Genomic DNA, 15,517 nt, shown 5'->3' with positions numbered 1-15,517 from the left:
CTCAGCTACTCTCCTTGTTGAGGGTGTTCCAATCTGCCTCAACAGTACAGATCAGTCCAGCCCCGCTCTCTCATAAGAGCAGCGCATTTACGTACGCTCACACACTCACACACCCAACACGCAGAGATACAGACTCACAGGCACGCTCACACACACACAGACGCACACGCAGACAGGCATACCGAGCAGCTTAATCGACCAGCTCCAAGACGCAGCCAGAGCCAGCTAAAAGACACAGCCCCGTAACAGCAGACCAGCATGGATGCACTGAAGAAAGGATTCTCAATGGCCAAGGAGGGCGTCGTGGCAGCAGCGGAGAAGACCAAGGCAGGGGTGGAGGAGGCAGCTGCCAAAACTAAGGAGGGAGTCATGTATGTGGGTGAGTACAGGAGTGATGGTAAAGGGTGTGGAGGATAGACAGAGGTGGTTAGCTGAACATAGTACATCACAGTTTTTATGTGGGATAATCTGGTTTACATTTTGATCCTATGACGCTTGCCTGCTGTACTTGTTTTTTGATGGGTGAGTGCACTAGTCTGTCTGCGAGGTTTGAATAAAACGGGATCGACATCCAGGCAGTGCATGTGCTAAATCTTACTAGTGTTGGAAACATAGATACTGTAGAGAGCGGGAGGGAATTTTGAACAAGAAAAAGAGAAAGATGACGAAGGACCGAAGGAGAGGGGCAAGAGAATGGAGAAAAGCAGAAAAAAGAGGCAGAAAGGTAGAGGAAGATATATATTTATTTGCACATGCCTCAGGCACAAGATGTTCTAATTAAAGAGGAAAAGTCTGGTTGAGCAGTGCTCAGGTACTCTATGCATTATGTAGTGGATAATGGCCAACAAAATATTGTCAATAATATTGATGGTCATATAAATGATATGCAATCTCCTATCTCTCTACATGTGACACACACACATTTTAGAGCAGGGGAGGTGATTGTACTATAATATTGCTCAGTGTTATCAAGCTGAACAGATATGTGTGTCTTCACATATTTAGATGGGTGTGTATGTGCTTGTTAGCTTGTATGTGTGATAGTACAATATGGTGGTACCGGGGTGAGAGGGAGGGGTCTGTGAATCTGCTATGACACCCACCCGCCTGCCTGTCTGCCTGCTGCAGCAGTGAGATTTATCATGGGCGTCTCGGAGCGTGACTAATGCAGCTCGCCCCATGGTCAGAACCCCCCGTCAGCCCAACCCCACCCAACCCAGCACAGGCCAGTTCAGCAGCCCTGAGCACCACTAACACATACAGAACACTGAGACATCGAGAGAACACTGACACATTAGAACACTGAATCATACACAGATTCATACAGAACGCTGAAACATGACCCTGTCTCTCACCGCTTTAATGCCATGTGACCCTGTTACAGCGATGACAACCTGGAGAAGAGGAAAGGGAAGAGAGGGAAACGATAAACAAATGAATGGAACATTTGGGAGTCATCTGATTCCTGGTTTCATTTCCGGTAAAAGGAGGGGAGAAGCGAAAGGAAGAGAGAGAAAATGAAAAAGAGATCATGAGAATGAGGTAACGAGAGAATGAATGAATGGGTGGCGCACTCTCAGATTCAAATAATTACAGTTAGTGGGATTCTCATTCATTGGCTGTCAATAAGCAAAGACAGAGGAGGTGGCTGTATCCATCCTTATCCATTAATCAAAAATCATCCCCACCACCCTGTTCTGCTGAAGGACCTCGTGGAGCCATTCGGCCACAGAGGGCAGGGCCCATCACATTTCACTGGTTTATTGATCTTCACAGCGCTGTAAAGAGATCATCTGACTTCTAACATTACTGCTCAGTCATATCTTATCAGCTTCATTTTTGTCTCCTTTTTTAAATCTTTGTCTTTCTCTCCCCTTCGTCTGAAAGCCAATGCAGCGTACCAATCCCCCCATCCCTGTCAAAGTGTGAATCCCTGTATACCCATCCAAATACATCACTGGACTTACTGTGGCTGGGACAGTCAGATCTGCCTTTCTATGATCAAACAACTGTTAGTCTTGAGACAGTGGCTCTCCTTCACTGCCTGTATCTCTTCTCAGTGAGCGATCCTGACAGACAGATAGCACTGATAAGTAGACTGTGGGGTGGTGGTGGGATGAAGGAGGTGGGGGTGGCAGAGATTGGAGTGACGGCTAAAAGAGTGGCAGCATTCTACTCCGGAAAGGCAAGCAGATATGCATAGACAGCCATACACCCATAGAGAGAGCCCAGTGCCCTACCAGGGGAGCTAGCTGCGGGGCTAAGAAAAGAGGGAGTGCCCTGAGACAGTGCTGTCGGAGCAGTGGAGCGTGCTGAGCGTACTGACACACAGCAACGGCCCACCAGGCCTCCATCAAGCACTTTACTGTCTGAGTCATCTACGGTATGAGAGAGAATGGATTAGGATTTTTTTTTAAAGAGGAGAACCGTCTCAAATCCCCCCCTGTCCCTGATCTGCTGCCTCTCTATCTACACTGAGTGCTAATCCTTAGAGTGTGTGTGTGTGTGTGTGTCTGTGTGTGTGTGTGTGTGTGTGTGTGTGTGTGTGCCTGATGGTGTGTGGCAGACAGTCACGAGGCCCAGTGTGTGAGGAGGGGCGGGAGAGAGAGGGAGGTAAAATCACAGATGAGAGGTCAGAGTTACCTTCGTATGTATGTAATCATCCCATTATGTCTGGATTGTGCCGCTCTCCATTCAGCACCACATTCACTTAGCCATTTTGTTCTCTCTCCCTCTGGTCTCGCTTCCTTTTCTGTCTCAGACAGAAGTGTCATTTTATCATAGCAGGATGTCAGGAAACTCTAGACTACGACAGTGTAAATTAATCAGAGAGAGATGCAATGGAACCAATCTCAAATGAACACCCTAAACACAATTGTTGTGCAGTGTGGCGTTCATGTGATGCTAAATATCTCTCTTGTGACAGACTAAACAATTAGCTTGCCAGCGTGCATGTGAAATCTGGTTCTGGGTGCAGAGATTACTACATACAAAATCAAAGATGCTATCACGTTCTTATGAGACAATGAGGTGCTGTATTTCAGTTATCTTTGCTCGTAATCACTCTAACATTGTGTTTTGTGGGTGTGTAGTCATGTATTATACTATCAGTATCTACCATCTCAGCTGCAGAGGAAGTATTTGTAACCACAGATTGTTCGATTCCTCACAAAACTGACCATGTTACAACGTCGATAGTTGCTTGCCGATATTACCTCCTCTGTATTGATTACAGCATTGACAATACAATAGCCTGGCTCCTGTGTCTGTCTGTGTTTGTCTGTGTTCTACATAGGACAGGAGGACTTTAGCCCATGGCAATTTTTACGTCGCCAGTACTAAATTAGCCCATTGTCGTGAAGGGAATACAATAACAATGACACGCTTGACAAGAGAAATGTGTTTGTGTGTGGGGACTGGGAGGGACTTTCAAACACGTCTCCCGGCTCAAAGGGTCAGAAGGGAGAACAGAGCAAGGCTTGTTGTGTTGGTGATTTGAGTGGGAGGGAGGGAGGGAGGGAGGGAGCGAGGGAGCGAGGGAGCAAGAAATCCACTCCAATGCTCCATGCCAGTTGTTTTGAGGACGTTGAGTGGGTTTGGCTGGCCAGCAGGACTCGACCCATACAGTTCTGTGGCTGGTGGAATGACTGACCTTTTCTTTCCTCAAGGAGTCTTTGTGAGGCAGAGATGGGCTGAGCTCCAAAGGGCCCAGAGAGAATGGGAGAGAACAGACAGTACTGGACCAGCTGAGCAGAACCCATTGGTCTTTAAACAGACACCAAGGATCTGGCCCTATAAAATAACCATGAGAGACTGTTTCTGTGCCCAAATCATTAAGTATTGAAGTGTTAGGGAAGCCTGTAGATGTTGATCGGGCTTGTACACTTCTCTACATATTTATTTGGACAGTAAAGGTAAAACTTTTAATTTAGCTCTATACTCATTTTGGATTTGAGATCAAATGTTTCATGAGTCGGCAGTACAGAATGTCACCTTTTATTTGAGGGTATTTTCATACATATTTGTTATTTAGAAATGAAAGCATTTTATGAATATAGTCCGAGAAAGGCAGTTAACCCACTGTTCCCCGGGCGCCGAAGATGTGGATGTTGATTAAGGCAGAACCCCGCACCTCTCTGATTCAGAGGGGTTGGGTTAAATGTGGAAGACACATTTCAGGCATTCATCTGTACAACTGACTAGGTATCCCCCTTTCCCCTTCCCCTCCATTTGAAGGTGTTTTAAGTATTTGTACAAATGAACGTATATGTGGATTAATTCCTAGCATGCAATGATTACATCAAGCTTGTGACTCTACAAACTTGTTGGATTCCTTTACAGTTTGTGTATATGAATAATGTTTTGTTTATATGATGAGTAAGAAAGTTACAGAGGCATAAATATCATACGCCAGAAAATGCTAACCTCCCCTGTTATTGGTAATGGTGAGAGGTTAGCATGTCTTGGAGGTATGATATAAAATGCTAACCTCCCCTGTTATTGGTAATGGTGAGAGGTTAGCATGTCTTGGAGGTATGATATAAAATGCTAACCTCCCCTGTTATTGGTAATGGTGAGAGGTTAGCATGTCTTGGAGGTATGATATAAAATGCTAACCTCCCCTGTTATTGGTAATGGTGAGAGGTTAGCTTGTCTTGGAGGTATGATATAAAATGCTAACCTCCCCTGTTATTGGTAATGGTGAGAGGTTAGCTTGTCTTGGAGGTATGATCTTTGTGCCTCTGTGTCTTTCTCACTCATTATTATTCATGATTCCTTCATGATTATCCATAATCATGGTAGCATTCATGGAGAAGTGATCAGAAACATATTCTATTCTTATTTACAATAAAAGTGACTACAAAATGACACAATACATTACTTACCATTCATTTCTATTTTGGTCACAAAATAATCTGAAACACAACCAAAACAAACTGCAAATGCATCCAACAAGTTTGCAGAGTAACAAGCTTGACGTAGTCATTGGGTGCTAGGAATATGGGACCAAATACGAAACTTTGTGTATTGTATGAACATAACCTAAAATAAAAGGTGACATTCTGTACTCTTGCCTCATATGAAACATTTGATCTCAAATCCAAAATGCTGGGGTATAGAGCCAAATTAAACGTTTTAGCTTCACTGTCCAAATAAATCGGGAGTGGAGTGTATAGTATATTGTACAACACTTGGTGTCCTTACTGAGCTATTCCATGTTACCAAATGATTTTGGTTGCATTGATAGTGGAAGGGGTGAATTACCCCCATCCAATGTTAAACGCTTTGAGTTTGAGAAACGCTATTTAAACATAAATCATCCTCCTTTTAAGAAGGTTGTTTCTCTCTTTTACAGGGAACAAGACGAAGGACGGGATGGTAGCAGGTGTGAACACAGGTAAGCGCAACACTACCCACAGAAAATACACTGCATTACATTTCTAACTATACAGGGATCAGACTCACACAGGTTTTTTCACGTACCAAATTCTAAGGAGAAACATTGGTCCAAGGGACAGAGTATGACAACTCCCTGTCCCCTTTTCCCAGTGGCCCAGAGAACGACTGACCAGGCCAATATTGTCGGGGACGCAACGGTCGCCGGGGCCAATGAGCTGTCTCAGCAAACAGTGGAGGGGTTGGAGAATGTGGCGGTGAACTCCGGATTGGTGAACCAGGTGCGTCACATCCTGCCTTTTCATATTGTGAAGATGACAAACTCCTCTCCTCTACAGGGAACTGTGGGCTGGTCGGTTGGAGGTGGTTGAATTAAAGCCCATATACAGTTATAACTAGGGTTGCAAAGCTATCGGTAATTAACAGGTCATGTATGGTAACTTTGGTAATTTATACTTGAATAACGTATACAGAATGTATTAGTTTATAGTATTCCTTTTTATGTTCTATACATATGAGTCCATATTGTCCATGAGTTTCAAGTGGATAGACCGTAGGGTTCAAGAGAAAAATAGCCTAATGAATGAAAAAAGCATATAATCAACAATGGCACTCTTCTAACTATTGTCTTTTTTCACAACTCTCACCAGTTTGACCCCACAGCCTGGTTTCATAGACTAGACATAACATAGTAAATATAAATCCGGGGACATCCAAATTAGTATGATATGTTACGTTTGGTATGGTTTTATAAGACAGATGGTTACTTACAAAATGCTCTGAAGTACCCAAAAAGGCCGCTAGATGTCATCTGATAAAATGTCATATTCCTTGAACGTTCCCAAAATTCTGGTAGTTTACTGGTAAACTTCAAAAGTTTCCACTATTATACCCTCCCCTTTGCAACCCTAGTTATAACAGAGTTGAGATCAGCCTTTGGATTCCAGGAGAGGAGTCTTCAACATGTCCTTCTATCAGCAATCTTATCCTGGTCAAAAACACTTGATTGTTCGAGGGTTGACTTGTGTGCAAATTTCTTGTCAGTTATAAGGAATGCTGAGTTAAAGGATCAAAGCCTACTTAGACATTTCTGGTCTGTGAGTGTTGTTGGTAACTTGTATTGTTTCTTCTCTTTCCACCCATAACTGGGGTGTCTGGCAGGAACAGGGACAGGAAGAAGCTGTAACTGAGGTGGCTGGTTCTGGTTTGGAAGGGGTGTGTGGTGGAGAGTTTAGTAGCACAAACAAATGAATGAATGCTCTGCATGATGCTTGCTGCCTTTATTGCCTTATGATTGAAGCACCATGACTTTATATGCAGTAATTAGCAGTCAAGGTAGATGCTGGCTGGTAGGCTACAGTGGTGTTTGGGTGCTGGTTGGCTTGAAGGAGGACAGATGGATGTGCGACTGCTCAGCTCCAAATGAGTAAATATTTCCTCAAGCTGTGAGTGTATGTTCACACTGGGTAGAATTCCAACCCACGTGAAAACGTGGGGATATGGAACGTAATTTCCTTTTCATGCACTTTTCTCTCTCTGCGTTTTCTGACCTTGAATTTAAGCATGAGAATAGCATGCTATTCAAACGCTATTAGTTTGGGGTGGAGATGGAATAAATGCAGTGTGTCTACAGCTACACCCTATTCTGACCTTGAGTTAATTCCACCATCTTTACGCGCATGGAAACCATGAATAAGGTCTAGCGAACCTGCCGGGTCCATGTGGACCCGGTATCTTAAGTCATATCATGGCTTAAGATAAATGTACTGAAAACTCTACTGAATGAAAACTCAATGAGAAGATCTGTTGGCCAGCAAGTGGGTTTTTAGCGATTTAATAAAATGTATTCAGAGCGCGCAAGGTTTGCCACACCTGCAGAGTCTGAATATCAAACACAAGAGAAGTGTGTAGGAAAAGAGTACATTTCCTAAATCTGAATCAGCCCCATTGAGAAAAAATTTGCAAGAACACAAGCCCCAAATCATAAAATGAATTCAAAAGAATACAGACCATTGAAAAAATGTTATGAATATAAATGAATTTAAAAGGTAGAGTATAGATCCCTTTCAAATATGAAATTGATGAAGGTTAATTTAAAAGCTGCCCTCCAGTATGTTGTAGTCATTTGTAGTGCAGTAAAGATGGCGGTGTCCCCGCTACATTAACATGCTTCTCCTGCCTCTGACCCAGCAGGTTGGGCTCTATGGCTGCAGGACAGATGGAGTGTACTCTGGGACAACATCTTTGTTTGTTAGCAGCATATTGATAGCATTACTTAATTCCACTCAATTGAAATATGTTCTTTGTTCTTGTTTGTGGGTGTCGGTGAACATGCAGGCATGCGTGAGTGTACGTGTGCCGGTGTGCGTGTGTGCACATGTGTGTGTCCTTTCTTCTCTCAGGCTCTTTGTAATATAAAGCAAGATCCATCTGTAATTAAATCCACAGCCCTAACAATCTCTCCATCGCTCCTCACCGCAGCAGGCAATCAACCCCCTTCCTTTTTCAATCTCCTATCGCTCCATCTCTCTCCCGGCTCTATTATATGTTCATTTTCAAAGGCACTAAAAAGCCTTTTGTAGGAGAGTACAGTAGAGGCAAGATCAAAGTAAACAACCGTAGACATACTATGATATGGCACAAATCATCCTCATTATCACATTTTCAGTCACTGTTATAGAATGTGGTAAGGACATGATTGCGGCAACTTCTTGCTAGAATGATTACCCACCAATTCTAATCATAAGAATAATTATATTGGTGATTGAGCTCATAATTATTCCCACAGCAATAACATCATATTAACATTTCTATAACCAAATCAGGGAATATTGCTACTTCCATGAATAATCACAATCAAACTCCAGACTATTCACCAAACTAATATCCTAATTCCATGCCGGGAGTCAGAATGATAATTTCTACCCTAATACAGAGATGATTGCGATGGTAATTGTTGGGCATGAATCAACTGAGGAAACTATCAAGGATCTTTTCTCCTGAGTGCCTGAGCCCCTGATATATCAATGCATTGTCTGCCACTGAAGCCATAACTACCGTACTAAAGAGATGCCTGTGCATGTCGATTAACCAGAACCGTGGTTTGAAAACACTAACATCTCTCTTTCTCTCCAGCTTAACCCTCCTCCAAATCCATTACTCACATGCTCAGCTGGAGATTACATCAGAGGAAGTTGTCATCGCCATCCTCCTCTGTAGCAGCATGGGCGGCTGCAGAAGTAGTAGTAGTAGAGATGATGTATATATTAGTTCTCTTGCTAATCCGCTTTCTTTGTTTGTGCCACACAGGGTGACTTCTCACAGGGAGCTGAGCAGGCCGGACAGTAGGTGAGTGTGTGTTTGTACTTGTATAGAGGGGTGGATTCTGTGTGTGTGCGTTGACATATTTATGTGCAAATGTTTACGTATAGTCAGGGGGCAAGGTGGTATATCCTCTTGAAATAGCGATATGTTAATTTGATGTGCTTGAGGGAGTCCTAAAATTGCTGTGACATTTGATGCTGTGTCCAAATAACAGCAGGCGATCTACTGATATGTAAAGGTAAAGCATTTAACTTTAAGGGCCATGGCAAAAAGCCTCAGCGCAGAGTCATAATGGATATACAGTGACAGGTATGGGGCTAGATGTGAGCTAGGGGATTTTTTACACCTGGGTATCAGTCAACCATATCCTAATGCAGGAACTACATGTTCTCATAAATTGAAAGCACACCTTTTAATACATGGGGACCGAAAATTAGGGTGGCACCAAAGCTGCCAGATAATCCACTACTCTGTCAAAACGCACATGTTGGCTAGTCCATTTTGATGAATACATCTGCAGCAGAAAATTGTTACTTCTGCTTCTCTCACTCACAATATTTAAAATGTTCTCTCTCTCAGGAGTGTTGGTCCTGACCTCAGTGATCAGCAGCGGCCTCCCTCGTCTTCTGTTTTAGAAGAGCTGCTGCTTGTCCTGCGTCTCCCATCGTCACCTCATGGGTCCTGGGGAACCTTACTGCCCCCAGCGTCTCCTCTCTGATGCTTTCTTTGTGTGACTCGATGGAAACAAAAAAATCGAAAAGATCCTCCCCAGCCAAGACAACCCTCACCATAAACACTCTACACATTCCTACCCTAATGCCTTTACCGTCCATATACCTCATCCCCGACATTTACCCACCTTACCACTGAGACCATCCTCACCCACCATCCTCTGTGCCCACTCAAGATCACCTTACCACACATACAGTACACACACGCATATACACCACAACGTTGAGAAAGAACAATATATTTTTTTCTCCCCAAGAGGTTCGGCAATGTGAGACTTACTGGTAGTGTTCACGCTGTCATCTAACACAACACCTGTACTTATACTGTAGATGTACTTATATCAGTGTATGCTTTAGTCAGGTTTGTTGATTAATATGTGTTTGAAGCCTGTGTATATTTAACCCCTTGTGTCTTAATGCCTGACATCCCCTTATGACAGATCAGGGTTCAGGGTCAGAGTGAAAGTGAAAGTGGAGTTATGGGTTAACAGTATCATATTGTCTGTTTACTCCCCATATTCACATGACCTATCACGTTACCCAGTCTCACACCTTCAATGGGGCTGCAGTACATACAGGGAACTATGTATCTCAAACAGATACTGTCTGGTGTTTCCAGCTGTCTTTCCCCTCAAACCTGGGTCTGCAATTATAGAGTTATCAAAGAGAGAAAGGTTACATCAGGAGTTTGCAATGGCCTTTATAATTTGTTTGACTAGTTGCAATGAAAGGCAATAAATAAGATCTGTTGAGGTGTTTTTGCATGTGATCAGATTAAAGATAAAGTGTAAAGGGCCCAACAGATTCAGTATGTAGGCCTACCTCAGAAGCGGATGCAAGTAGTCGACAGGTGAAATACCTTGACATCAGTGGAGGCTGGTGGGATGCGCTATTGGAGGATGGGCTCATTGTAACGGCTGGAATGGAATATATGGAACGGAGTCAAACGTGGTTTCATGTCATTCCATTTATTCCATTCCAGCCATTACAATGAGCCCATCCTCCTATAGCGCCTCCCACCAGCCTCCACTGCTTGACATCCCATACATCTGGTCTCAGAGGAAACAAATCTCTCCACCCATTCGTCATGCTTTTACTGTTCAGTCATACAAGCCACACCTCCTGTCACTCAACAATGTGCCCTGGCCCCTCCCCTGTGTCTGCTCTCCTGGCTAAAACAGGTCTTTTAAACCATTACAGTGTTTGCCCTTTGAAGCCATCTGAAACGAGACTGCATGTTGCCTTACTAACAACCAGACACATACTCAGACACACATTCATTGGTACTAAAAACAACCTCACAAATTAAAATGCACATATCACACATTTATCCAAGAATTAGAGGTGACACTGACACACATTCACACAGAAATGCAAATATATGTTGGTATCAAAGCAGACTCTTTTATAAACAGTACAACTGAACTGAAATAAATTGTTTAAATCCAAAATACTTTATTTCTGTTTTTTATTATCTTTGACTATGGGATAATAATTTCCTGAGACAATACCAAATTGGGGCAAACGTACCTAGACTGCTCATTTAATTATTTACACTTTTTCTCATGCCTGATATTCTTGGCTCCTCCTTTATTATTCTCACCCCCCCCCCCCCCCCCCCCCCCCCCCACACACACACACACACATCTGTGCAGTGGAGCATAATTACTGCCTCTATAAATAATACCATACAGTGTAAACTGGATGACCATTCTGCTATTCTATTGACTTGCTGGCTGCTGTACTGATCTGCAGAGAGACCAACAGCAAAGGAGCAGTGGCAGCAATAGAAAGAACATCGTCACACGCTCTCCCAACTGCCACCTGGTGTTGAGTGGTGAAAGCAGAGCGCTTGGCTTTTGTTAATAACAGCCACAGAGCTATTACTTATTTAAGCCACATGTCCTGCACTTCCATTTGCATCAGAGTGATTCCCCAGGGATAGGAGAAGAAGCAAACACACATTCACCACTCAAAGCATGAACACATACCTCGAACACGTGTCATACAGTACATACACATGCACATACGGATGGATGAATGGACACACTCGTGCACACACAAGGAGGCACGGACACACACGATGCACTCACATTCAAACATACACTATACAGTTTATTAGATACAACACCCCGTTCATAAAAATGTCCTACAGTGAATTACGTGGCCGTGACTTGCTATATAAAGCAGGCATCGAGGCATTCAGTTACTGTTTGATAGAACGTTAGAATGGGCAAAACAAGTGACCTAAGTGACTTTGAGCATGGTGTGATCGTCGGTGCCAGGCACGCCGGATCCAGCATCTCAGAAACGACCGCCCTCCTGGGCTTTTCATGCACGATAGTTTACCGAGAACGTTGCAAGAAGCGGCTCCAGTGGTCACCCGATCACCAACACTGGACAATTGAGTGGAAAAACATTGCCTGGTCTGACGAATCCCAGTCCATGGACCCATCCTGCCTGTTGTCAATGGTACAGGCTGGTGGTGGTGGTGTACTGGTGTGGGGAAGGTTTTCCTGGCAAACGTTAGGTCCCTTGATACAAATTGAGCAACGAACGTTTCCGACACCTTGTAGAATGCATGCCCCAAAGAAGTCAAGCTGTTCTGTAGGCAAAGGGGGGTCTAACCCAGTACTAGGTGGGTGTACCTAATAAACAGGCCACAGAGTATGTACATCTCTCACAGCCAGAGATTGTAGAGTGTGTTCACTTGGTCAATAGCATTTGCACATAATTTACATGTTCCAACATGACACTGGCAGGAAATCAGGGTTTACTGGGCTCCAAGGAAATTAAACTGGAGAGGCATTTTAATGCGCTTTCATCATACTGGCTTTATATTGCAAAGTGTTCATATTCTTAGGGACCTTTCGGGAATTCACGTAATGTGGTACATGGAGGAATTTCGGGGAGGGTCATGCTTTTTCGATTTCAGTCTGGGGGAAGGTTTAGTATTTTTTAAATTTAGTCCAGGGGAGGGTCATGTCTAAATCGTTGAAATGTCTATATTTCTCTGTGTTTTAGAATTAGTTGTTGACTATATTTCGATGTGTGTCCGATGCCGCCCGTCATCTCTGATAACAAGTCCCTTTGATATTTTAAATATAAATGATTTACAAATATATTAAGAGGTTCCCAGTAATATTGACCACATGGAAAATGTTTTACATTTCATTTTAAATATGAATAAATACTTGATAAAATGCCAACGTGAATTCTAAGAAGATTTTAACCCACTTAACCCCAACATTTCTCCATGTTTTCACCACCATTGTAAAGGCCTAGTTATTGATTATTATTTATTTAAAGTGATTAGTGATTCATTTGAAGGCAAAAAAAAACTGTCCCTCATTTTAAGGTTACGTGAACTTAACTCTCGTTTTAACCTTTTACTGCACTGGGCTAAATCAGGGTCACAGAGTGATTCTTGGTAGTCTTGGGGGAAAAAAGTATACATCTCACATGCTTATGGGTTTAAAAAAATAAGACCTGTACCATGTCAGATAGAGTTGAAATGTATTCAATTTTGAGTTAACGTCCCAATATTACACTTTATATACATCACAGAAGACTGAAATATAACATAACTGTTTGACATAGAAACACCAGATTTGTCGTTAATTATATATATTTTTTATTATTTATGACATTTTCAAAAATTACACTGAACAAAAATATAAACGCAACATGTAAAGTGCTGGTTTCATGAACTGAAATAAAGATTCCCAAAATTTTCCAAAAAGAAAAATATATTTTTTCTCTACAATTTTGTGCACACATTTGTTTACATCCCTGTTAGTGAGCATTTTATCCTTTGTCAAGATAATCCATTCACCCGACAGGTTTGGCATATCAATAAGTTGATTAAACAGCATGATCATTACACAGGTGCACCTTGTGCTGGGTGACAATAAAAGGCCACTAAAATGTGCAGTTGTCACAACGCCAGTTGGGGAAGCATGCAATTGGCATTCTGATTACAGGAATGTCCACCAGAGCTGTTGCCAGATAATTCAATGCTAATTTCTCTACCATAAGCCGCCTCCAACGTCATTGTTGAGAATTTGGCAATACGTCCAACTGGCCTCACAACCGCAGACTACCTGTAACCACACCAGCCCAGGACCTCCACATCCGGCTTCTTCACCTGCGGGATTGTCAGTGGGGAAAGGGGGTGCAGAGGTGTATTTGTGTCTGTAATGAAGCCCGTTTGTGGGGAAAAACTCATTCTGATTGGCTGGTCCAGGCTCCCCAGTGGGTGGGCCTTCCCAGGGCCACCCAAGGCTGCGCCCCTGCCTAGTCGTGAAATCCATAGATTAGGGCCTAACAAATTTAATTCAATTAACCGATTTCCTTATATGAACTGTAACTCAGCAAAATCAATGAATGTTGCATGATATTTTTGTTCCAAATTGGTCTACACTGACAAGTTCTGGCCTGGCTTAGATCTTATCTGTCGGAAAGATATCAGTTTGTCTCTGTGAATGGTTTGTCCTCTGACAAATCAACTGTACATTTCGGTGTTCCTCAAGGTTCCGTTTTAGGACCACTATTGTTTTCACTATATATTTTACCTCTTGGAGATGTCATTCGAAAACATAAAGTTAACTTTCTTCTGCTATGCGGATGACACACAGCTGTACATTTCAATGAAACATGGTGAAGCCCCAAAATTGCCCTTGCTAGAAGCCTGTGTTTCAGACATAAGGAAGTGGATGGCTGAAAACGTTCTACTTTTAAACTCAGACAAAACAGAGATGCTTGTTCTAGGTCCCAAGAAACAAAGAGATCTTCTGTTGAATCTGACAATTAATCTTGATGGTTGTAAAGTCGTCTCAAATAAAACTGTGAAGGACCTCGGCGTTACTCTGGACCCTGATCTCTCTTTTGACGAACATATCAAGACTGTTTCAAGGACAGCTTTTTTCCATCTACGTAACATTGCAAAAATCAGAAATGTTCTGTCCAAAAATGATGCAGAAAAATGAATCCATGCTTTTGTTACTTCTAGGTTAGACTACTGCAATGCTCTACATTCTGGCTACCCGGATAAAGCACTAAATAAACGTCAGTTAGTGCTAAATACGGCTGCTAGAATCCTGACTAAAACCAAAAAATTTGATCATATTACTCCAGTGCTAGCCTCCCTACACTGGCTTCCTGTTAAGGCAAGGGCTGATTTCAAGGTTTTACTGTTAACCTACAAAGCGTTACATGGGCTTGCTCCTACCTATCTTTCCGAGTTGGTCCTGCCGTACCTACCTACACGTACGCTACAGTCACAAGACGCATGCCTCCTAATTGTCCCTAGCATTTCTAAGCAAACAGCTGGAGGCAGGGCTTTCTCCTACAGATCTCCATTTTTATGGAATGGTCTGCCTACCCATGTGAGAGACACAGACTCGGTCTCAACCTTTAAGTCTTTACTGAAGACTTATCTCTTCAGTGGGTCATATGATTGAGTGTAGTCTGGGCCAGGAGTGTGAAGGTGAACGGAAAGGCTCTGGTGCAACGAACCGCTCTTGCTGTCTCTGCCTGGCCGGTTTCCCTCTCTCCACTGGGATTCTCTGCCTCTAACCCTATTACAGGGGCTGAGTCACTGGCTTACTGGTGCTCTTTCATGCCGTCCCTAGGAGGGGTGCGTCACTTGAGTGGGTTGAGTCACTGACGTGATCTTCCTGTCTGGGTTGGCGCCCCCCCTTGGGTTGTGCCGTGGCGGAGATCTTTGTGGGCTATACTAAATAGTCAATTAACCTTGTCGGAGTGGGTGCCCTGATTCTAGTTTGTGAGGTAGGCAGGCTACTGCCTGGAAAGGTCTCCCACTCAGAAGTACGAGATGTGGCGGGGGTAGGTTGACCTCAGGTCTCCCCACTGAAAGCCCAAGGTAGGGGGAATCTATCAAATAGCGCACCTCTAACTTTGTACTAATGCAATGATTAAAATCAGTCAGGCTACGAAATGCTACCAAATAAACCACAATTCATTCATAACTGTGAATATAGTTTCACAGACAGTTGCATTTTTTTCTGGTTTGTGCGAAATTGTTAAGAATAATATAAAACCAG

At 43.0% G+C, this 15,517-nt stretch overlaps 1 protein-coding gene across 2 annotated transcripts; it reads left to right on the top strand.

The window, feature by feature from the left end:
* The first annotated feature begins 258 nt into the window (after positions 1–258).
* On the top strand, positions 259–8,745 carry LOC120017978 (synuclein-like). 2 transcript variants are annotated; one of them, XM_038960939.1, is made up of 5 exons: positions 259–379; positions 5,357–5,398; positions 5,551–5,678; positions 6,565–6,612; positions 8,707–8,745. In XM_038960939.1, the coding sequence occupies exons 1-5, from the start codon at positions 259–261 to the stop codon at positions 8,743–8,745; spliced, it is 378 nt and encodes a 125-aa protein (XP_038816867.1). The 2 variants fall into 2 exon arrangements, with proteins under 2 accessions (XP_038816867.1, XP_038816868.1); XM_038960940.1 differs by lacking the exon at positions 6,565–6,612.
* Positions 8,746–15,517: the final 6,772 nt, after the last annotated feature.

Source organism: Salvelinus namaycush, chromosome 22 (assembly GCF_016432855.1).
Source record: "Salvelinus namaycush isolate Seneca chromosome 22, SaNama_1.0, whole genome shotgun sequence".
Taxonomy (NCBI): Eukaryota; Metazoa; Chordata; class Actinopteri; order Salmoniformes; family Salmonidae; genus Salvelinus; species Salvelinus namaycush.
Note: the sequence above shows the minus strand (reverse complement) of the source record. Positions and strands in the feature narration are given on the sequence as shown.

Excerpts from the sequence above, each read along its gene's own strand:
- LOC120017978 (XM_038960939.1), top strand. The coding sequence starts at position 259 with ATGGATGCACTGAAGAAAGGATTCTCAATGGCCAAGGAGGGCGTCGTG. Across the intron at positions 5,399-5,550 it reads GGTAGCAGGTGTGAACACAG|TGGCCCAGAGAACGACTGAC; the intron begins GTAAGCGCAACA and ends CCCTTTTCCCAG. Across the intron at positions 6,613-8,706 it reads CTGGTTCTGGTTTGGAAGGG|GGTGACTTCTCACAGGGAGC; the intron begins GTGTGTGGTGGA and ends TGTGCCACACAG.